The sequence below is a fragment of the Panicum hallii genome, chromosome 5, assembly GCF_002211085.1.
Source record: "Panicum hallii strain FIL2 chromosome 5, PHallii_v3.1, whole genome shotgun sequence".
NCBI classification, from domain to species: Eukaryota; Viridiplantae; Streptophyta; class Magnoliopsida; order Poales; family Poaceae; genus Panicum; species Panicum hallii.
The window spans coordinates 15,503,279-15,525,815 of NC_038046.1; the positions used below are offsets into that span (position 1 = coordinate 15,503,279).

At 48.2% G+C, this 22,537-nt stretch overlaps 3 protein-coding genes across 3 annotated transcripts; all 3 read left to right on the forward strand.

The window, feature by feature from the left end:
* The first annotated feature begins 9,125 nt into the window (after positions 1–9,125).
* LOC112893529 (acyl transferase 5-like) lies at positions 9,126–11,743 on the forward strand. The gene is made up of 2 exons (XM_025960908.1): positions 9,126–9,662; positions 10,738–11,743. Exons 1-2 carry the CDS (start codon positions 9,231–9,233, stop codon positions 11,578–11,580), a joined length of 1,275 nt encoding a protein of 424 aa, XP_025816693.1. The 5' UTR covers positions 9,126–9,230; the 3' UTR covers positions 11,581–11,743.
* A 421-nt stretch (positions 11,744–12,164) lies between these two features.
* On the forward strand, positions 12,165–13,995 carry LOC112893528 (acyl transferase 5-like). Its single transcript, XM_025960907.1, has 2 exons — positions 12,165–12,752; positions 12,874–13,995. The coding sequence occupies exons 1-2, from the start codon at positions 12,312–12,314 to the stop codon at positions 13,714–13,716; spliced, it is 1,284 nt and encodes a 427-aa protein (XP_025816692.1). The 5' UTR covers positions 12,165–12,311; the 3' UTR covers positions 13,717–13,995.
* A 1,051-nt stretch (positions 13,996–15,046) lies between these two features.
* LOC112893051 (ubiquitin-like modifier-activating enzyme atg7) lies at positions 15,047–22,449 on the forward strand. Its single transcript, XM_025960205.1, has 20 exons — positions 15,047–15,284; positions 15,950–16,134; positions 16,216–16,407; positions 16,499–16,553; positions 16,655–16,749; positions 16,881–17,070; positions 17,160–17,277; positions 17,357–17,498; positions 17,609–17,758; positions 17,837–18,025; positions 18,300–18,482; positions 18,595–18,686; positions 18,861–19,008; positions 19,081–19,302; positions 19,403–19,552; positions 19,645–19,833; positions 19,921–20,103; positions 20,187–20,302; positions 20,431–20,578; positions 21,971–22,449. Exons 1-20 carry the CDS (start codon positions 15,140–15,142, stop codon positions 22,133–22,135), a joined length of 3,057 nt encoding a protein of 1,018 aa, XP_025815990.1. The 5' UTR covers positions 15,047–15,139; the 3' UTR covers positions 22,136–22,449.
* Positions 22,450–22,537: the final 88 nt, after the last annotated feature.

Genomic DNA, 22,537 nt, shown 5'->3' on the forward strand with positions numbered 1-22,537 from the left:
TGAAGTCTCAGAGGCATGGTCCGTTTGAACTGTTTAAGGACCATCCGTGGATGATGTCGGTTTTGAGCAATTTATCGTACTATCACATATCCAATCATGGTAAGGATGAGCCCATTAGCTCATTTGTCTTGGTCATTGAGGCTTGATTCTAGATGCATGGCCAAAGGGACTATGTAGAGAGGCTTAGGAGTGTCCCCGGTGGATCTAGGTGACTCTCCGTGTAAGCTAGGCGTACCCTCAACGACCGAGGCTTGTTGGGAACAGTTGATACGAGTACCTCTCATCCAATGTGATCGGTTGGGTGAGCCGCATGGTCCTTGTATCGTGTGGGTAAAGTAGTACTTCTTTACAAGTTTATAATCAATTCAAATTGCCACGCTCTCGGTTATGAGCAACCTCATTATCCCATGAACTCTTCATAGAAGTATCGTTTATACTTGCTTATGGCTCATATCACCTTATGTTACTTTAATGTTTATTTTATTTAAGCAACTAAAATTGTGTGGTGGGTTGGAAAAGATAATTAAATTGCTAGAGAGCTACATATTGGATTAGAGAGCTCATGCTTATGCAAACTTACTTAACCCTGTAGCTTTTATCTTGTTGAGCTCTCATTGCATACTCCTTGGTTATTAAATTGCATAAGTCTTGCGAGTACCTTTTGTACTCATGTTGCTTTTTAAACTAAGTTGCAAGTGAGACGGAAGTTGTGTTTGGCCACTTCTACCCCGACGATCCCGGTGCGGGGGAGGAGTAGGTCGTTGTGGCCTTAATGGTGTCGTTGAGCAAGACGCCATTATTTTATCGCGCTTTTATCAAGTTTATCCGCTGCGTAGTCGTTTCTTTTGGGAGAGCATGGTTTCAAGTCTTTTCTAATGCTATTTGTGAGCCCATTGTTGAACCTTTAATTTTAGATTTGAACCCTCCTATATTAAACTTGTAATGTTTAATTGTCGAACCTTTGAAATGCTCAAAATTGTTTCTTATGGTTCATCGGTAATATATGTGATTGTAAACGGTACGTGTGCATGCTTGATCTTGAATATATGGTGGAGCACGTACCGGGACTACCGGATTTGATATTATTTTTGATGAACGACGTGTCGGTTGTTCATAACTTTAGATATGGATTAACACATGGTATGCTCTTAACTTTAGATATGGATTAACACATGGTATGCTCTTGGACGAGCGTGTGTCAGCTCTTATCGTATTGTATTGTGGGCGATTCGTTTAAAATAATATCAAATTGGACGGCTATACTGAGGTGATACGGCTCGTCCGAAGGATGGGCCCATCCAGCCGCTCGCTGCTCTATGTCCCGCACTGGCTGGAGCAGTGGAGGTGAAGGCGAGCTGCAGGTACACGATGGCCTCCTCGTCCGGCGAGACGGCCTCCTGAATCATGGACCATCACCAGCTAGCAACGCGATGGATACCGGCCCCACTGTCAGGTCCCGCGAGCTCCCCATCTGCGGCGGCACGAATCTGGAATCTGCTTGCATGCACGCCGGCTGGCGAGCCGCCAACAAGTCAAGATTAGCCATAATCAATGGCCAAATATTACCGACGAATAAAAAATTGTCTGGTCATGGGTGATGACCGATGATTGGGGGCAGGTTGGCGAGCTTGGCGTAGCTGATTCCCTGCACGGCGGGGACACGGAGCCCGTGCCGCCATGGTGCAGTAGTTCTCCATCGAGAAGCTCCAGCAGACGCTCGTATCCGAGATCCGCCCCTTCCCGCGTGCCGCCAATCAGGTCGAGGCTGAGAATCCGCGCGTCGCCTACTGTGTGAGTGCCAGCGCGGCTCGGTCTTGTCCCAGCGGCAGCCGCGAGCAACGCCGCCGCAGCGCGTGCGGAGGCCGTGAGCTCCGCCGCAGCGCGGGCAAGGGCCACAAGCTCCGCCGCAGCGCGGGCAAAGGTCACAAGCTCCGCCTCCGTGTGCTGGCGTGAGCCGCAAGCTCCGCCGCCGCGCGGGCGGAGCCGCCGAGCTCCCCGCGGCCGCGCGGGTGAGGGTCACGAGCTCCGCCGCCGCCGCGCATGCCGGAGCTTCGAGCAACACCGCCTCGGCATCCCCTCGCTTCCCTGGCCTCGGCGGCATGCCGGGGCGGCTACGCCGGCCACAGCAGCGGCTCCCGCCATGGCTGGCCGGGGTCGGCCGCAAGCTTCTGCCACCGCGAGGGCGCTGGAGAGGGAGAGAGAGATGAGTATGGGAGAAGATAAGATTACGTAACAGGTTGTAAATATTTGCCGGCATGGCAGCACGTAGCATGCTATATCGGCGTCAGAAGCTCATGTGACGTGTTTAGAATTTTGGATGGATCGTTTAATATAGTTTAGGGATCATAATAGATGATTTGAGAGTTTAGAGATGTAAATAAAACTGCGGGATAAGTTTGGAAATCTGGAGTGCAATTTATTCTAAAATATGTATCTAGAAAAGCTAAAATGATCTATAATTTGGAACGGAGAGGGTAATAATGATGCACAAACCTGATATATCTCAAATTAGTATGAACCAGCCTTGAAATAATGGCGTGGTTGATATGCATCGCACTGGTAACACTTGCAACATCTGTTACCAACTGGGTGGGAAACTGGAAAGTTTTCTGCTCGTGCCCTTCCTCCCAAGTCCCAAAGTCCCTAGTAGTCCTAAAAGCAGCGAGTGGCCTGCGAAGCCAGGTGGGCACGGCCGCCCTACATCTCGAATTCGTGGATCAGTCAGTTGGATCGGTGGTCTGTTTGGGTGCTGGTTTGGGCCGACTTACCCAAATCCTGGAGAGGGTCTGTGGACAGTGGCAGGGGAACATCTAATTTACCGTCCGTGTGTCGTCCGTTGCCTTTTACGAACACCCGCAAAGTAATCCAGCTCATGGCAATTCCTAGGGCCAAGCCACCGGCTAATCACCGGCCACAGGCCACACGTGCTCGTCAAGCGCATTTGTTTTTTTCAACACTCGTCACGCGGTCGACCACCAAGCCATTTTTTCGTAGTGGTAGAGAATATATTATTTATTTTAGCCTTTTAAAACTAACATAAATGACATTTTGATAGTAACTCCCAAACTAAATTTGAGAAAATTGTAGCCACACGACTTTTGAGTCATGCCGCATGTAATGACGTGACCAAAATGGCACGATGGCGCGGCATAGGATCAATTCTCACGTGGCGATAATGTGTCCGAGGAAGCCGAGCTAGTCGCACCAAGATGCTTGCTAGCCTGTGCAAGTGCACATCGGGTTTCTTAAAGAGAGCTTCCTTCCTATCGCTGAAGAGTGTTTCACGCATACGTCCCCGTTGTTCCTTTGGCGCCACGTGGTGCAGTAGACAAGTCCTTGGCGTGCAGCAGCACTACGAGCGGAGAGGGTCTGGCGCAGCCTCATGTAACTACAGTACGGGCCTTTACGGTGTTGTGATGTATGTCACCAGGTGTGCACGTCGGAATAGCCGCTCGAGCCTTGAGATTGGCTCGCTCACTTTGCTGCTCATCTTGTGAGTTTCCTTTTCTTACCTAACCGAATAGAAAGAAAAAGTACACCGGTGCCTGACCAGTAGATCATGTGTCGGTGTTTAACCTCTAAATTCACTCCAGAGATAATATATTATATATTATGGATAGGGTGTTACCGAGATCAGAAACTTAAAGGTGCAAAGAATACGAAATTTTAGACAGATTCGGGCTGTAGAGAGCGTAATACACTACGTCCTATGTGATGGTTTGTATTGTCTTAGATTATGTATTGATGATGTATTGTTTAGAGGGAATCTCTGCCCGGCCTTATATAGTCTGGGGGACAGGGTCATATGGAAATCCTAACCAAATACGAGTTTAGAAGTCCTACCCGGGTACTATCCGGGTAGTTTTCTTCATTTCCGACCAGTTCTACTTCTGTACGAATAGTTGCAACTGGTGTAGAGCGTGTATCATGTCTCATCCCTTATCCTAAAATATGTACACCATATGCTCAGTCCCGTGGTCCTAGATTTGAAAAGCTTCCGAGCTCTTCGTATCGAGTACTGCAGGCTTTCAAGTACTTCTGAAGGTATCTTCGAGTTCGTCCGAACTTCATCTTGTAGGTGTTTTCCGAGTACTTCCTTGGCTGTATCGAGGCTGTGAGGTGCTCATGCCCTGAGTAGTTTTCGAGTCTTTTTATATGGGGTGCGATTAAAATTCGCAGTCCATATAGAGTAGCCCCCAAGTCTTAGATTGAATCGAAGAATCAAACTGAGGGTCAAATTAGTCTTGAATCTTCTGCCCTTATCTTTCAGAAATTTTATAAATAAGCCGTTGATAACACGTGTCCCGCAGTCCTCGAACCTTGAATCGAAATCCCAAGGTTTGGAAAAAAGGATCCGAAGAGTCGTGCCATAGATTGTGGAGAAAATTAAGAATTTGATTTGATGGTTAAAATGGGCAAATTGGTTCAGAAATTTGAAAACATATTTTTTTGGAATGAGATCCAAAATGAGATCCCTGAAAAAATGGTTAAACAAATAACTTTCCTAAAGGAACCCTAAATTACCGCTCAAAATAAATCTTATCCCGAGAAAATCTCTTCAGTTTCCGCATAGTCCCCAACATATGGGAGTCAAACGAGTCGCACAAGATATGCCGAGTTATTTCTTGTGCCCAGACCCGAGCATGGGAGCCAGGCGAGTAGCTTAGTCGGTTCCTTGGGCGGGCTATGATAGTTCACATGTTGCAATGTGAAGACGTCATGGTTGGCCCGAAAGAAGTGACGATGAGATCCTTCATATAGGTTTGATCAGTTCCTTGTGCGGCCCAAGACACGTCGTATGTTGCCATCCGAAGATGTCTCGGTTGGTCCGAAACAATAAACTATGCAATCCTTCACATGCATTTTACGAGAGTGGTCATCGTGCGAAGATGACTCGGTTAGCCTGAAGGAATTTCTTGAGCGGACCAAGACAGTTCGTACGACGCTGAAATATGGATGAACGAACAAAGATCCTGTTTTGAGTAAATTTATTGATTCCTGACCGAGTGGTTGAACGAGTTCTTTGGGAAAAAACCCCCTTATTTCGAGATAAAACTCAAGACAATGGTTAAATAAGTTTGTAAAGATTCCCGAAAAACCTACTTGAATTGGGTCTCAGTCTTCATGTGGGCAGCTATCTGAATTGTGCGGCATACAGCCCCCGAGCTTGTAAGCCAAGCAAGATGTAGAAGCCCCGTCGAGTAGTTATTGGCGCCCAGCCTCCGAGCCTGAGAGCTGTCGGAGCTGCCGAAAGCACTCCGAGTGCCTTGTCACGCACAGCCTTCGATCATGAGAGCCATATGAGCATAGAGAGTTGTCAATATTGATTTGTGGGGTGACTGTCGACGAAGCCGCTGCGACCGAGTAGATCAACGGTTGTCGAAGTAGTTGTCGGGGCCAAGTGGGCAGCTGACAGAGTAGTTGGCGTGGCCGAGTCGTCGAGGCTGAGCGGGCGGCTGACGGAGTAGTCAGCATGGCCGAGTCGTCGTGGCGGAGCGGGCAGTTGAGGGAGTAGTCGGCGTGGCCGAGCGGGCGGCTGAGGGAGTAGTCGGCGTTGCCGAGCGGGCGGCTGACAGAGTAGTCGGCGTGGCCGAGTCGTCGTGGCTGAGCGGGCGGCTGACGGAGTAGTCGGCGTAGCCGAGCGGGCGGCTGACGGAGTAGTCGGCGGGGCTGAGTCGTTGTGGCCGAGCGGGCGGCTAATGGGGTAGTCGTCATGGCCGAGTGGGCGGTTGGCGGTGTAGTCGGCGTGGCTCAGAGTAGTCGGCGTGGCCGAGTCGTCGGGGCCGAACGGACGGCTGACGGGGTAGTCGGCGTGGCCGAGTCGTCGTGGCCGAGCGGGCGGCTTACGGGGTAGTTGAAAGTGCATTTAGTCCCCTAAGTGGGTTTTGATGTTGATGACATATAAAATTATGCAGCTAATGAGTTTATCGAGTTTTGGATAGGTTAAAATTCAATAAAATGAAAAAGAGCAAGAAAAGACGCCTAATGTGCTTAAAGGATGGTGTTGGACTTAAAAAAGATCCTTACTTATTTTATATTTTGAATTTCGTATAAGAACTTTAGTTTTGTCGGAAGTTCTGGTCCAGTGTTGGAAGTTCCGACACATTTAATTCCTGCGAAGAATTTTTCAGGTTTTTGAGGTACGCCTATTCACCCCCCTCTACGCATCACCAAGATCCTTTTAGTAGTCGGCGTGGTCAAGTCGTCGTGGCCGAGCGGGCGGCTGAGGGCATAGTCAGCATGGCCGAGTCGTCGTGGCCGAGCGGGCGGCGGACGGGGTAGTCGGCGTGGCCGAGTCATCATGGCCGAGCGGGCGGCGGACGGGGTAGTCGGCGTGGCCGAGTCGTCGTGGCCGAGCGGGCAGCTGACGGGGTAGTCATCATGGCCAAGCGGGCAGTTGGCAGGCGTGTTGACACTGCGGCGTGAGCTGTAGTCGAGCCAAGTAGTCAAGGTCATTGCTACGACGTGTTGACGTTGCGGCGTGAGCTGAAGTCGGGCCAAGTAATCAAGGTCGACGGTAGCGCGTTAGCGGCACGAGGTGTGGTCGAGGCGAGTAGTTGAGTAGTCGTCAGTGGGTTGCCAAGCGTCCTCGCGAAATCAAAGTAGTTGTATGCGAATCAGCTCATCCTCCATCCTTCTCGTGTTCGGGTGATTAAGCCACCAGGTGTCATCTTGGTCACCGCGGTCGAATAGATTGATGGTTGTCGAAGTCGTCGTCATAATCGCCTAGCTGGACATGCTCTAGGCCTTTACTGTCTTTGTCGACGTGAATCATGAATACCTCACGATCTGGTGCGAAGCGTTTGGTACTCACAACCCGACCTTCTTCGTCGTCGAAAGAAGTGAGAGGTCTGCCTTTTTGGAACGGGAGTTCGCTAAAGTTGATAATGGATCGTGGTGGGCTTAGTTCGAGAAATTCGAAGGGCTTTCTGCCCTTCCAATACTCGAGCCTGCCCGACCGAGTTGATTCTCTTGCCAGACTCTGACAGCTGCCTATTATAGGTGTTGCGTGAGTAATCGAATCAGAGTGGTTGTCATAAACGGTAGCCTCCCCGACGTTCGGTGGCTTCTTCTTCTCTGAGTACATTAGGTGATTGAAGTCCCCTTCCAATGCAGAGAGGGTCTTGGGCAGGACCGTCTCAGATCGAATTGGACTTGATATGGGGGTTTTGAGTTTGCTGATGAAGTCGTCAAAGTCGCGATTGAATGCCTTCGGCTCCCTGGGGTTGATGCGCTGAAGGGTGGTTTTTGCGAGATTGATGCTATCTACGATACCTTGGTCGACTCGGTCGATGCCGGAGAAGATGTCGCCGATGGCGACAGGAGGATGGTGAGGAGTCTCAGGGCGGTTCTGTGTCGAGGACGCCGGGTCATGCTGATGGAGAGCAGCTTCCGCGAGCTTGATGCATTCGGCGATGCCGTCGTTCACCTGATCTATCCGGCAATTAAATCGTCAGGACTGATCGATGGGTGAGGGTTTGCCTTGATATGACCTGCATAGCTTCTAATTAGATCAAAAAGTTTGATCCCGCCGAGATCATCGGCAAGATTGGCGATGTCGCGGCTGGATGTCGGAGCAGATGCCTCCGGCTTCTTGGGTTGGCCAGGTGGTTGTTGAAACCGCCTGAGCTGAATGTGAACATGATGCCCTCGTCGGGTGTGGCGTTGGTGAAGTTGAAAGATAACATCAAGTTCTCCGGTGGATGCTCGATGAACACCCGTACGTAGCGCGCCAGCTGTCGGTGTTTAACCTCCAAGTCCATCGAGGGATACCCTCGAGGCGGTAGATTGTAGGTGGGGTGTTACCGATGTCACGAACTCAAAGGTGTAAGGAACACAAAACTTTAAATAGGTACGAGCCACCGAGAGCGTAATACCATATATCTTGTGTGATGATTTGTATTGCCTTAGATGATGTATTGTTTGGAGGGAGTCCCTGTCCGTCCTTATATAGTCTGGGGGGCAGGGTTATATGGAAATTCTAGCCAAATACGAGTTTAGGAGTCCTATCTGAATGCTACGTAGATAGTTTCCTTCTGTTCCAACTTGCTCCTGTACGAGTAGTTATAACTGGTATAAGATGTGAACCATATTTCATCTATTATTATAAAATATGTATACCATATGCGCAGTTTTATGGTTCGAAATCTGACACCATAGACATATATGACCCCACTATTTAATGACAGCGTGGGGCAGTGGGAAGGCCAAGCGCCGTACGTGCACTCATCCTCCGCCGGTGGCTCCTCTTGTTGCCTCTAGGTCGCTGAATGGTGGGCCTCGTATGAACTGGCCCCACAGGCAGCGATTGTGCTGCGATTGGAGACATGCTACGACAAAGTGGCGAGGAGTGAAAGGTAGATACGGGTGATGGAGCAGGCATGATGATAACGCAGTCCTAACCTAACAACTTAAGCTGATTTTCATAGCATTAAATACGTTGCTATATAATAAAATAAGTTGAGGTAGTAAGAGAGTTAATAAGGAGATAAGAAAAAAAATGAAGAAATCATTTTTATGCATGAAACCATGTCTACGCGAAAATTAAGGAAAAAAGAGGAAATAGGAAGAAGAAAGGAGAGAGAAGAGATATGATTGGGTAACAATTTATTTTGAAGAAACTATAGAATATAATTTTTATGTGCAGTTTCTATATGATATGATAGGTATAAAAACTACCGGTAGTGTTTTGGGTTGGAATTGCGTTAGTACTCTCCACTTTTATTTGAATCAGTATTCCAAGCTACAAGCTATGCTGATCAACGAATGCAATATACGGCTTGACAGAAACTACGGGCTGCAGATGCTATCTAGGATTCGGAATGAATGCTGTTAACATATTTGCTTGAGATAATATCATGAATTTATTGTTCACAACATCCATTTTATTTTTCTTTACATTCTATCATACTCATGTTGGCATAGACAGGACATGAGACTCGTAATGTTCTAGTAGTAGGAGATGCGGGGAGCATTTCGCGCTTCGCAAACGGCATCAGTAACGTTAACGGTAACTCGAGGAGGAGGGCCAAGCCAACCCGAGCCCCGAACCCAACTAACGAAGTCGTCGGTTGTTGTCAGCTACCAACCCGCTGATCAACCAGCTCAAAGTCGAGCGAGAATATAAACTGGGCACCTCACCGCTCCTCCCCACCAAACCAAACTAATCCCTTCTTCCCGGCTTTCCCCCCTCCGGAGATCCACCCCGACGCGCCACCGCCGCCACGGCAATGGCCGGCGCCGCGCCCACCGTCACCAAGTCCCCGCCGTCCCTGGTCCCTCCGGCGGGGCCCACCCCGGGCGGCTCCCTGCCGCTCTCCTCCATCGACAAGACCGCGGCCGTCCGCGTCTCCGTCGACTTCATCCAGGTCTTCCCGGCGTCCGGGGGCGGGGACCAGGCCTCCGCGATCGCGACCATGCGCGAGGGCTTCGCCAAGGCGCTCGTGCCGTACTACCCCGTCGCGGGCCGCATCGCGGAGCCCGTCCCGGGGGAGCCCGAGATCGAGTGCACCGGGGAAGGGGTGTGGTTCGTGGAGGCCGAGGCCAGCTGCTCCCTCGAGGAGGCGCGGAACCTCGAGCGCCCGCTGTGCATCCCCAAGGAGGAGCTGCTCCCGCGCCCGCCGGCCGGGGTGCGCGTCGAGGACACCGTGCTGCTCGCGCAGGTCCGTCCGATCCCCATTGCATGTTGCTCCAGTACCTTCTGGTCATTTCGGCTTGTAAATTCGGGGCGCAATTTTCGGTCTGGATCTGAGGGGGTTTAGTGTTCGGGGCGTGGATCTGAGGGGGAGCAGGGTGGCGACTAACGTTGACCATGAAATCTAGGAATGGCTTACAGCCGTACAAATTGTTAAGCATAATGTGGTAGGCAGACCGGCCGTAAAATTTACTGCTAAGATCAATTCAACCGTGAGGGAATGACTGTATCATGGCCATGAATTGTTTGAGCTGACCTAGTGATCTAAGCTAAAAGTCATCAATCCCAATCGCCTAAGAAAACATCAGCACGCCTCTGTTCAATGCTGGTAGCCTGATAGGGAATTCTTGCTGATGGATTCACCAGAAGTAGGTAGGACGATTGTTCTCAGGATCATGGATCAAGCCTAGTATTGATTGGCATTCTACTATTCTTGCTGCCTACCTTGTTGACTTGGTGTAAATTCAGACAAATCTCTAGCTTTCATCACAGATTGTTCGTAGCAGGCTGCTTGACAAACTGATGAAACAGTTGTCATTTTCTTTTACGTTAGAAGAAGAACTATCTTCCGGCATCTAAAAGTTGGATGATGATCCTGTAATCTAGAAATATTTATCTTGATCAAGTCTCGCTGAAAAATTTACTTTCAAATCATGTAGTCCCAAAGTTCATTTAGATGGAAGCATAACCCGTTGGAGGGGGAGCTTATGATGCTTAAGCAAGATATAGATTTTGCGGCACTTCAGTCATATGAGGGACGCATAGTTACATTTTAATCATGGAATTGACAACAGAATGGAAAATTGACATAATGGAGGCAAGAAAGGTACAATAAATGTCATTTTGGTACATAAACATTATTTAATCAGGTCAATGTCTTAAAAACATCATCCTCGGTTTCAGCACTAAGTACTTACTTTTCTTCGGAGCCTAGTATTCAAGCTACATGTTTGTATCTGTTACATGACCTCTGCTATGACTAGTTACTGAATTTACATGTTAGTGACTCATACATTCCATTGTCTAATTTTCTCTATGTTCAGGTTACAAAGTTCACATGCGGTGGATTATCTGTGGGCATTTGCTTCAGTCACTTGGTGTTTGACGGGCAGGGTGCTGCCCAATTTCTGAAAGCAGTTGGTGAGATGGCTAGGGGCATCCCTGAGCCATCAATCAAGCCTATCTGGGCTCGGGATGCCATCCCCAACCCACCTAAGCCACCCCTTGGCCCGCCACCCTCGTTCACTGCATTCAACTTTGAGAAGTCAGTGGTTGAGATCTCCCTGGACAGCATCAAACATGTTAAGGACCAGGTTGCAAGTGAAACCAACCAGAAGTGCTCCACCTTCGATGTGGTCACCGCCATAATCTTCAAATGCCGCGCCTTGGCAGTCGACTTTGCACCTGATGCCGAAGTTCGCCTGGGCTTTGCTGCCAGCACACGCCACCTGCTGAGCAATGTGCTGCCTTCGGTTGAAGGCTACTATGGCAACTGTGTGTACCCTGGTGGTCTCACCAAGACCAGCCAGGAGGTGAAGGAAGCTTCACTTGTGGAGATCGTGACTGCAATCAGGGAAGCCAAGGAAGCTCTATCGTCGAGGTTCCTCGACTGGTTGAGCGGCGGTGCCAAGGAGAACCACTACAACGTGTCACTGGACTATGGAACGCTTGTTGTCACTGACTGGAGCCATGTCGGATTCAATGAGGTGGACTACGGGTTTGGCGAGCCGAGCTACGTGTTCACCCTGAACGACGACGTGAACATCGTGCCCTCCGTCGTCTACCTGAAGCCGCCCAAGCCGAAGCAGGGCATCAGGCTGGTCCTGCAGTGCGTGGAGGGGCAGCACTCCGCCGTGTTCAGCGAGGAGTTGCAGAAGCATGCATAGAGTGAGTGTTCGGAATTGTTGTATTTTGTTGTGACAAATTGCTGCTTCCAGACAGGGTTGATCGTGTTTATACTTTGTACTATTATTGTAAAATTTACATTATACATGTATTGACATTGATGAAAGAATAATAGTGTTCCATTTGAAGCAAATTACAAATTGATTCAGACCTTTTGGCCTGCTATAAGCAGTAGCTATGTATCATACTATTTGCTATGGATGCAGACCACAATAATATCACATACTACTACATCAGTTGTTGGCTTCTTCTTGCGTGCTCGTTAACCAATCTATGAACTAAACAAACATGCGCGATGAAACGAGTATCAAGCTGAGTCGAACCTGCCTCAGAACCAACATTAGCAAGAGGTCGAGACGTCGAGTAGGATGTCACATTTATGAGCTGCAAAGTTCAGAAATTATTTTGAAAACAACGGACCATGTGAGCTCCACTAAGCTTTCACAACGCCACCAACCCACTTGGATTCAGAATTCGGAACAGCCAGAGGAGAGGAAAAGAAGCCAACGACTTCCAATCAAAGCGTTGTTGGGTTGAGGCAGCTCGTGCGGTCGTGCCGATCCAAGGCAGCAGCCGGCAGCAACCTCCACAGCTCCACTCCACTCGTTGCTGGTGGGAAGCTCCGTAGGCACGCTGCACGCGGCAAGGACCAACTCGGTTTACTCGCGCCCACCGCTGACTGCTCCGCTCCGCTCCACCAACCGACGCCGCCATGTCTGCCGCCGCCGCCCCCACCGTCGCGAAATCGGCCCCGGAGCTCGTCCCGCCGGCGGGGCCGACGCCGGGCGGCACCCTCCCGCTGTCCTCAATTGACAAGACCGCGGCGGTGCGCGTCTCGGTCGACTTCGTCCAGGTGTTCCCCCGGGCCGCAGGAGACGTCGGGGACCAGGACGCCGCCGTGGAGGCGATGCGCGACGGCTTCGCGAGGGCGCTGGTGCCGTACTACCCGGTGGCCGGCCGCATCGCCGACGTGAGCCCCGGGGAGCCCGTCGTGGACTGCACCGGCCAGGGCGTCTGGTTCGTGGAGGCCGCCGCGAGCTGCGCGCTCGCCGACGTGAACTACCTCGAGCGCCCGCTGCTCATCCCCAAGGAGGAGCTGCTCCCGCGCCCACCCCCAGAGGAGAAGCTCGAGGATCTCATCATCATGGCTCAGGTTCGATCGATCGCCTCCCGATCCCCTTGTCCGATCCAACAGCTAGGAAGGCGCGTGAGTTTGATTGCCGGATCTGGGGGAGAGATCGTCTACTAGTGCTGAGAATTTGAGCTCTATACAGGTGACCAAGTTCACCTGCGGCGGGTTCGCGGTCGGGATCTGCTTCAGCCACCTGGTGTTCGACGGGCAGGGCGCGGCGCAGTTCCTCAAGGCGGCGGGCGAGATGGCGCGGGGGCTGCCGGCGCCGTCGGTGGCGCCGGTCTGGGACCGCGACGCGATCCCGGACCCGCCCAAGCTGCCGCGCGGCCCCCCGCCGTCGTTCACGGCGTTCAGCTTCGTGACCCAGGTGGTCGATGTCTCGCCGGAGAGCATCGCGCGCATCAAGGAAGAGTTCAGCGCCGCGACGGGGCAGACCTGCTCCACCTTCGACGCCGTCACGGCCGTGGTGTTCAAGTGCCGCGCGCTGGCGGCGGGGCTCCCCGACGACGCCGAGGTCCGGCTCGGCTTCGCCGCCAGCACGCGGCACCTCCTCCAGGGCGTGCTGCCGTCGGTGGAAGGCTACTACGGCAACTGCGTGTACCCCGTGGGCATCACCCGGACCAGCAAGGCCATCCGCGAGGCGCCGCTGCTGGAGGTGATCGGCCTGATGCGGGGGGCGAAGGAGGCGCTCACCGCGCGGTTCACGGACTGGATGCACGGCGGCGCCAAGGAAGACCACTACAACGTGCCGCTGGACTACGGCACGGTGACAGTATCGGACTGGAGCCGCGTCGGGTTCAACGAGGTGGACTATGGCTTCGGCGAGCCGGGGTACGTGTTCACGCTCAACGACCACGTCAACATCGTCGCGTCGGTGATCTACTTCAAGCCGCCGGCGCCCAAGCGCGGCATCCGGCTCATGCTCCGCTGCGTTGAGGAGCCGCACGCCGCCGCGTTCGCGGAAGAGCTCGCCAAGTTCGCGTAGGTGGTGGTTCTTGGCTTGGCTTGGCTTGGCTTGGGCCATGCGTGATATTTTTTACAGTACCTAAACTTCACTGCTGTGAGACGGACATTGCCTCATTGGCATTGTTGTGGGCAAAGTGCACAGTGATTGGATCGTGCTCCTGACTGGCTTTACTTGGGTAGGCAAAACACCACGAGAGGAGAGTCACTCGTGTGTATTTTATTTTTATGATCCATATATTAAGTTCTACTTATCAAACGTGCCTATATTTTGGCTATTAAAATAGCATCACGTTCCGTAGCAGCATCTCCGGCACATGACTCATCTCTCACACCCCATACATTTTCTCTCTCCATCACCAATAAAATTTTACTAAACCAGTGTTAGCATATTACTCAATCTATCTATAGAGTAGAGGGAAGAATTCCTTACATTTGAGTAAGAGAGAAGTGTGTTTTGACGATTACCAAGGGTAGAGGGAGGAATTCTTTTTTCCATAATAATATATTTTTTCTCGGCTATGCTACCGGAGGCACTAGGGAAGTCGGGGAGAGAGCACTCATCTTAAGATGGGCTTACTGCTTATATTCTTTCATATCAAGGCCTTGTTTAGATGCACTCAAAATGTTATAATTTTTACACTCTTTCTCCATCACATCAATTTTGGGATCTATGCATGGAGCAGTAAATGTATGTAAAAAAAATAACTAATTGCACAGTTTAATTGAACATCACGAGACGAATCTTTTAATCCTAGTTAGTCCATAATTAGATAAAATTTGTCAAATACAAACGAAAACGCTATAGTTCCAAATGTTATAAAGTTTTGCAATCTAAACGGGGCCCAAAGTATTTTCACTTGCTCCATAATAAAAATTTTTAGAACCTCTATCCTGTCAACGGATAGCGAGAGAATAAAATCTGAACACATACCGATTCCACCACTAGCCCTCCAAGGCTCCAACAATGTGACTAGCTTCGTTTCTAATATCAACCTTCACAACCTTCGTTCATATCGATTCGTCGTGTCCTATTCTATCCCTCTAGCCGAACACGCTACTACAGTCTAAGCTCAATCCCATCTCACCAATGCTCAACTCATCAATTGAAAAACATTTTCCTATCTCCTGTAATATACTTTTATCTCTATAAGTATTTTTTTTAAGAACAGACTTGCATTTATACTACTCTACTTCTAACTCCATCGCAAGAAGCTTCTTCGCGGTCTTCTACGACTCCACGAAACGCTTTCGAGTGGTACGCACGCCAAAGCAACGTCCAACAAGAAGTGCATCCAGGTCACTAGGCCAGGGATCCTTCCTTCTCCCCCAGGGGGCAAACTAGAAAAAGCCAAAAACCAAGTAAAATCCAAAACCAGCAAGCAGCAGCAGAACCGGCCGTGCCGTGCCGCTCGCCGTGCCGGCAGAGGGAAGACGAGACGGCGATGGCGGGCGCCGGTGCGGCGGGGTTCCCGCGGCTACTGAAGGCTCAGGCCCTCCAGTGCTTAGCGGATGAGGGGTTCTGGGACGCGCTCCGCCGCCACAAGCTCGACATCCTCGGCACCGACGACTCCCCCATCCCAATCACCGGTCCGCCAGCTCCCAACCCCTCTCCTTGCTGTTTATTCGTAGAATTCGCGATTTAGGGCAGGGAACGAGCGCGGACCCCATTCGTTTCCGCGCCCCGCTCCCGGGCTTCCGTAGAGCCCCAACCCGCCGTAGTTGCTTACCGTTTGCGATCCGCGTGTGCGGGCGCTTCGGTTGGGATTTTCGGTTGGTTGTTGTGGGGCTTCTCCCGCCGGCGTTGGCAGTTCGTGGACGCAATGTCGCCCGGGATTCGCGACTTCGCGTCCATTGCGAGTTTTGCTTGAGTTATTATTGCTTTGAGTTACTGATCTGATTTGATATCTGAGCTCCACAGTTACGTCTGGTGCTCTTGCTGGGGTTTGGGTCCACCGGTTCAGGAATTAGCGCTCATCTTTCTAAGATCAATTGTTTGACTAGTCAGGCTTTTGGTTAGTGTGGTTGCTGATTGCTCTTTTTGCACTGCTGGATGCCCTCTTCAGCCTTCACACGCAAATTGTGATATTCTGAGATGAATTGTTTCATTGATAATGAGTTTTGTCAGTGTGCCTAGTCTGCTCATAGTTTTAGCTGGAGAACTCTGCATATTCTAAACAGTTCCTTCTGCTGCTCATAGTTTTAGCTGGAGAACTCTGCATATTCTAAACAGTTCCTTCTGAACGTTAAACCAGGTTACTATACTCCACGCCAGTTTCGCCCGATGGCGAGCTTCTTCAACCTACGTCCGGGATCATTGAACAATTCGTCTGGTGATAGGAACGGTTGTCCAGTTCCAGGGACCCTCATAAACACTAATAACATGAGGGGATTCCAAGACCTAGATAGGGAACTTCTTCTGAAAGCGGAAGCAAAGAAGGTACATGCTTGACGTGTAATTTTCAATTGTTTACTCATTCCTTTTACCTGTCTAATCCTAATTTGTTTGCATGGGGGGCAGATCTTGCATGACATTATATCTGGTAATGTAGAAGAGAATCCCGCTCTGCTACTTAGGTTCCTTGCGACATCATTTGCCGATCTGAAGAATTGGAAGGTCTATTACAATGTTGCATTCCCCTCGTTGGTTTTGAACTCTAGAATGACCCTGCTCAGTCTGCACTGCGCCTCAGAACTGCTCAGTAAAGAAGAGGTCATTTCATATGCACCTAGTATTGAAGAACACCAGTTTCCATGTTCGATCCACCCAATTGGTAGTGAAAGTTGTTTATTTGTTCCTGCAGGCAGCATCCTTGTATGAAGCATTGCAAGAGTGGCGTGCTTCTAGTGAAACAACAGGTTTGAGAATCATGCCTAACAGCAAGTGCATTGGCATCATATTATTAGTTTGCTCCGTTGCTCTGATTAATAATTTTCTGCAATGGATTGACATCTCGCAGTTGTACCATTCTTTCTGGTTGGTATATCCTCGGACTCCTCTGCCTCTGTAAGACCACTTAAGGACTGGAAAACTTGCCAGGGGAACTATCAAAAGGTATGTCATGTCATCCAATTGATCATTTAAACTAGCTGAGTTTTGATAAATGTTTTGGAAGAATGTCTTTATTTGCCCAACTTCATGTGTGTCTTTGTGCTACGTGTGAATTCATTGATTTGCTATTGCAGCTGCTGTTTGGATTTTATGATCATGGATGTCTCTCAGATTGCCCTGGCTGGGCTATTAGAAACTACATTACATTCCTGACTATCCGGTGGAAGATTGAGAAGGCTCAGTTCTTCTGCTACCGTGAATATCGAGGAAACCCTGATCTAGAACAATCCTTCATTGGCGAAGCATCATTTCCATCACCTCATGGTATGAATATGGTGGTTTCAATTGGAAAATAATCAGCCTTACACTTTCACCAACATTTTACCTGTTTCTAACACCTGCTGTTATGACAGGGTGGGATAATCCTGATCATGTACCTGATGCTATTGGATGGGAAGGATTAAAGCCAGGAAAGGGAACAAAAGAAATGAAGCCAAAAGAAATAGATCTTCAATCAATGAGTCCAGCAAGGTAGATTGATTGTATATTATGCTTTGGAAATGGTCAACGGTGAATACAAAATTATCTTGATTGTTTGTTTCATGCACAGTCAGGATGAAGAAAAACAACTGATGCACTTAAAGCTTATGGGGTGGCGCCACTTTCCTGTGAATATAGACAAGTTATCTCAGGTTCGGGTTCTTGTCTTGGGTGCTGGAACTCTTGGATGTGAAGTTGCTCGCCTACTTATGGTTAGTGCTTTGAGCTGCTACTAGATTCCTATTCATCCTAACAAATGTAACAGAATATAAGCATTTATCTCCTGCTTTCAATTTATAGTGGCAGCCATTTTGTTTTTCAGACCTGGGGTGTACGGAAATTAACTGTGGTTGACAGTGGTAGTGTTGCCACGTCTGACCTTATCAAGCAATCACTCTACATAGATAAGGACTGTGGAGTTCCAAGAGTAACTGCAATAGTTCAACATCTAAAAGCAAGATGTCCTGCAGTGGTGAGGACAGTTTTATCCTTGAAACATATGCTTTTGAACTTCTGTTGTGGATAAATGATGGTGATCACTGTCATGTAGGAGGTTGAAGGCATCCAAATGGAAATACCGGTGCCTGGGCATCCTGATTCTCCCAGCAAAATGGCAAGTGTGCTTGATGACTGCAAGCATCTGCAGACATTAGTGGCTGCCAATGATGCAGTTTTCTTGTTAACTGACACATGGGAGAGCAGGTGGCTTCCAACTGTTCTCTGTGCAAGCGAAAACAAGGTAAAGCTTGAACGTAGTATCCATTAGCTAAGGACCTTTGCAGTTGTTCTCACACAGCAATGCCTAAGTACTTAGCTATGCGCGGGGATGTGAATCCAGATAGCTTAATCACACGTTTTTAGTTTAAAAGTACTCTTAATCTCTACTTAGCCTATGCCTGGGGGTGTGAATCCAGATAGATTAATCACATATTTTTAGCTAAAAGGTAACTCCTAATCTCTACCTTTTCGTTGTGTATATGCTGTACTAATGATATGTTGTACCTCCACTGCAGATTGCTATTACTGCAGTATTAGGATGTGACAGTTACCTTGTCATGCGACATGGTGCTGGTCCAGGAACAAGTGAGGTTACAAATGAATTGGCTGCTCAGATAGAAAAAATGTCTACAGAAGATGCTCTTGGCAATCAGAGATTGGGCTGTTGTTTCTGCAATGATGCTGTTTCCCTTTTTAATGTACATCAGATAGACTCGTATTTTGTGGACATGTTCTCCTGTTGTTTATGTTTTATATCATTTTTACTGGTTTTAATATTGGTCCATCATGTTCATTGTTATTCTTTTGCAGCCAATTCCTAATGGAACACTACCTGGACTTACCTCAGTTGCATCTGGCAAAGCAGTTGAGCTCTTTGCTAGGATGTTACATCATCCTGATGAGTAAGATGCCCTAAAAGATAATTGCTGAGTCCGATTTGTTTTTGTTTAGCATTGATCTCAGTGGATATTAGTTCTTTTCAGACAGTGAATATTGATTAAGCTAAGTTGCAGTGGAGCTTGAAAAAAATAATCAGTCCAGGTGAAGTATCATATAAGTATCATACTCTTTTGCAGGATACATGCTCCAGGTGATATTGCTGGTATGGAAACAGAACATCAGCTTGGTCTATTACCACATCAGCTACGAGGATCACTCCCAAAGTGTGTTTTATCTATGGAACTAGGCAATTCCTCCAGAAACTGTACTGCATGTTCAGTTGCAGTAAGTAAATTCTACCGCATGCATTGTGTTCTCCAATTTAATTGCTTCTAATGATACCCATGCTCATTCCAGGTGTTGTCAGAGTACAGAAGAAGAGGATTGGATTTCGTCATGCAAGCTATTAACTATCCAACATATCTGAAGGATCTTACAGGCATTTCTGATTCAAAGAGGCCAGATTCTTGTCCTAAGATGCTGGCCAGCATATCTGTAAATTCAGACAAGATTTCTGATGTCCGATGTCTACTTTTGGGTGCTGGAACTCTTGGATGTGATGTTGCTCGCATTCTTATGGTCAGTGACTCAGTGCTGTGCTGATCCTAACTTTTTGTTAAACTACAACATATAAACTCAAACAAATTCTGTTTCACTGTGGCGGAAACCAACATTGCAGGACTGTGGTGTACGGAAGCTAACAGTGGTTGATAGTGGTCGTGTAGTTGTGTCAAATTTGGCAAGACAATCACTCTACACTTCTGATGACCGTGGTGCCCCAAAAGCAACTGCAATGGTTAAGCATCTAGTGGAGAGGTGTCCTTCGGTGGTCAGTCTTCACTTCCTTCGCCTCGAAGCTGTACTTCCACCATTTTTGACTATTGTCTTGTCTTAATGAATATTTACCATGCGCCCTTGCAGGATGCACAAGGCATTCAGATGGAAATACCTATGCCAGGGCATCCTGTGTCTCCTGGTGAAGCAGCTGGCGTGCTTCAAGATTGCAAGCGCCTTAAGGAATTAGTAGCTTCCCATGATGCTATCTTCTTGTTGACTGACACAAGGGAAAGTAGGTGGCTTCCAACTCTCCTCTGCACTAATGAAAACAAGGTAAATCTTGTAGGCATCCTTGAATAATGTAGACCTTGGAATGGTTTGTTATATTGTAATGCCCCTCTGCATTGCACTGCATTGCAGATTGCTATTACTGCAGCATTAGGGTATGATAGTTACCTTGTCATGCGACATGGGGCTGGTCCTGGCAGGAGCTGTGAAGCTTCAAATGTGACTGCTGCCACGGATAAGCTGTCCACAAAGGATTCCCTTGGACGTCAAAGACTGGGGTGTTATTTCTGCAATGACGTCGTTGCTCCTGTTGATGTAATGCTCAATATTTTGGAAATTATAGTAGTTATGCTTTTAACATGTTACTTACAACAATCATGACATTTATTTTTATGCAGTCTGTCTCCAATCGGACACTGGATCAACAATGTACAGTGACACGACCTGGGCTGGCCTCTATTGCATCTGGATGTGCTGCAGACCTCTTCACAAGAATGTTACATCATCCTGATGGGTAAGCAGATGGGTACATGAAAGCTGGAACAATACTATGAATTTGCGTAGCGTCCAAAGAAGATGCTAACTGCATCCAATGAACGAAGAGCAAGGAAATCTGATAAATATTTTCACTACCTGTTGCAGGATACATGCTCCAGGAGATATTGCTGGTGCAAGCAGTGGCCATCCGCTTGGTCTATTACCTCACCAGATGCGTGGATCACTCTCACAGTACAACTTATTAACCCTCTTGGGCTATTCCTCGAGCAATTGCACAGCGTGTTCCAATGTGGTATGTAAGCTTTCTACTGTTGCACAACATGCATGTTATATGTTGACTTATAACAGATTTAGAGTCTTTGCATGTGTTAGTGGATGTCTGTCAGGTACAAATAGGTTAGTGCATGTCTGTCTCATGTAAAAGTGAGCTTGTTAGCCTGTGCTAGTCAGCAGTCATGTACGCTAGGTAGGGGTGCAAATGGTACGGGTATTATCTGTTTGAATCCGAGCTCAGATCCGTTAGGATGGGTTCAAATTCGTCTGTATCCGAGTCAAGGTATTCAACGTCCGACACTATCTGAATCCAGATACTTAAAGTCGGATATATATATATATATGATGTCAATATCCATTTATATCTTATCTGACGCAACTGACACTATCCCTACGCGAACCCAAGAAAAAAAAACTAGCTGTATTCATATCAGTAGGTATCTGTTTACACCACTAACACCAAAGCATCATTGAATAATTCTAGTGATGCAAGTACTCCCTCCATCCCAAATTGCTTGTCACTTTAGCTTTGTTCCAAGTCAAACATCGCTAACTTTGACCTAACTTATAACTTATTAAAGAAAATATAAACTTCCACAATGCTAAGTAAATACAATATAAATACATATTTCATAATGGATTTAATGAAACTAATTTGATACTGTAAATGTTGGTACTTTTTTCTATAATTTTGGTCAAAGTTAGACAAGTTTGACTTAGAACAAAGCTAAGAGCAACTCCATCAGACCCTCTAAATAGCCCTCTATCTCAAGTTTAGAGGGTTAAGCAAAAAAGATGCACTCCAGCAGATCCTCTACTTGACCCTCTATTTTAGGGAGGCCTCCAAATCCCCTCCTCCACCCTCTATTCATAGAGGGTCTCCAAAGAGCCCTCTATTATAAGTTAGAATTGAGGACTATTGCTGGAGTTGGAGCAAATTTAAAGACCCCTGAAAAATAGAGGCAACCCCCATTTAGCATTTAGAGGGTCTGATTTATGGGCTAATGCTGAAGTTGCTCTTAGTGATAAGCAATTTGGGGTGGAGGGAATAGTTAGCTGTGCATGCATGGTTAGTTGGGCATGTTCTTAGGTGTGGCTTGTGGTTAAGTGGACTGTGTCATGCAGCTTACGCATGCTGCTGTCTTGTGCATGTAAGCTGTGGGCTATAATGAGCCAAGTGCTCGGTATGGTTGTTGCTTGAAGTGAGAATACAGAAAAGAGAATAGGCGCGTTGTAGCAAATACAGTGCCCTCGTGTATGTTTGTTGGCGTGAGTTAGCTTCTGTTTTAGTCCTGGAAGTGCTCGAACGCGTTTGCTCTCGCGTGAGTGTCATCCTTGGCCGGTTTCAACAATGCAAACAATACTATCAGAAATTTGCTGACAGCTATGCTGCCGATCTCTTATGTGACAGGTATTGTCTGAATATCGGAGGAGAGGAATGGATTTCGTGATGCAAGTGATCAACGAACCAACGTATTTGGAAGACCTCACCGGCCTTACGGACTTGATGAAATCCGCAGCTTGCTCTCAGGTCGAGTGGGTAGAAACTGATGAAGACGATTTTGTCGAGATCTGATACATGGTTTCAACGACTGTAAATATCATCTCCTACAATATGATGTTCACGAGCTGACGAAATAACATTGTGTGGGGATGCCTCCACACCCAACAACACGAAGCTGTGTGGGGATGCCTTCACACCCAACAACACGAAGCAATCAAGCAACCACCCTGTCAACACTTGTAACCTCACATCACACTTGTATAATGATGACTGCAAGTCTAGCCAAGTATTTCTAGTTTTCTGTTAGTGTTGTTTACCTAGCAAATGCTAATAATTCTGGAAACTCGTGATTGTACTCGCGATTCTATCCTGCACGCTCTTGTTCAGTTGTTCTTGTGCTCGACCGGCGGCTTGCTGCAACGCACGTACTCGGCGACGCAGAACCCAAAGAAGGCAGACGTGCATGCCACGTCG

Excerpts from the sequence above, each read along its gene's own strand:
- LOC112893529 (XM_025960908.1), top strand. The coding sequence starts at position 9,231 with ATGGCCGGCGCCGCGCCCACCGTCACCAAGTCCCCGCCGTCCCTGGTC. Across the intron at positions 9,663-10,737 it reads ACACCGTGCTGCTCGCGCAG|GTTACAAAGTTCACATGCGG; the intron begins GTCCGTCCGATC and ends CTCTATGTTCAG.
- LOC112893051 (XM_025960205.1), top strand. The coding sequence starts at position 15,140 with ATGGCGGGCGCCGGTGCGGCGGGGTTCCCGCGGCTACTGAAGGCTCAG. Across the intron at positions 19,834-19,920 it reads TCTGCACTAATGAAAACAAG|ATTGCTATTACTGCAGCATT; the intron begins GTAAATCTTGTA and ends ACTGCATTGCAG. Across the intron at positions 20,303-20,430 it reads ATGTTACATCATCCTGATGG|GATACATGCTCCAGGAGATA; the intron begins GTAAGCAGATGG and ends TACCTGTTGCAG.
- LOC112893528 (XM_025960907.1), top strand. The coding sequence starts at position 12,312 with ATGTCTGCCGCCGCCGCCCCCACCGTCGCGAAATCGGCCCCGGAGCTC. Across the intron at positions 12,753-12,873 it reads ATCTCATCATCATGGCTCAG|GTGACCAAGTTCACCTGCGG; the intron begins GTTCGATCGATC and ends AGCTCTATACAG.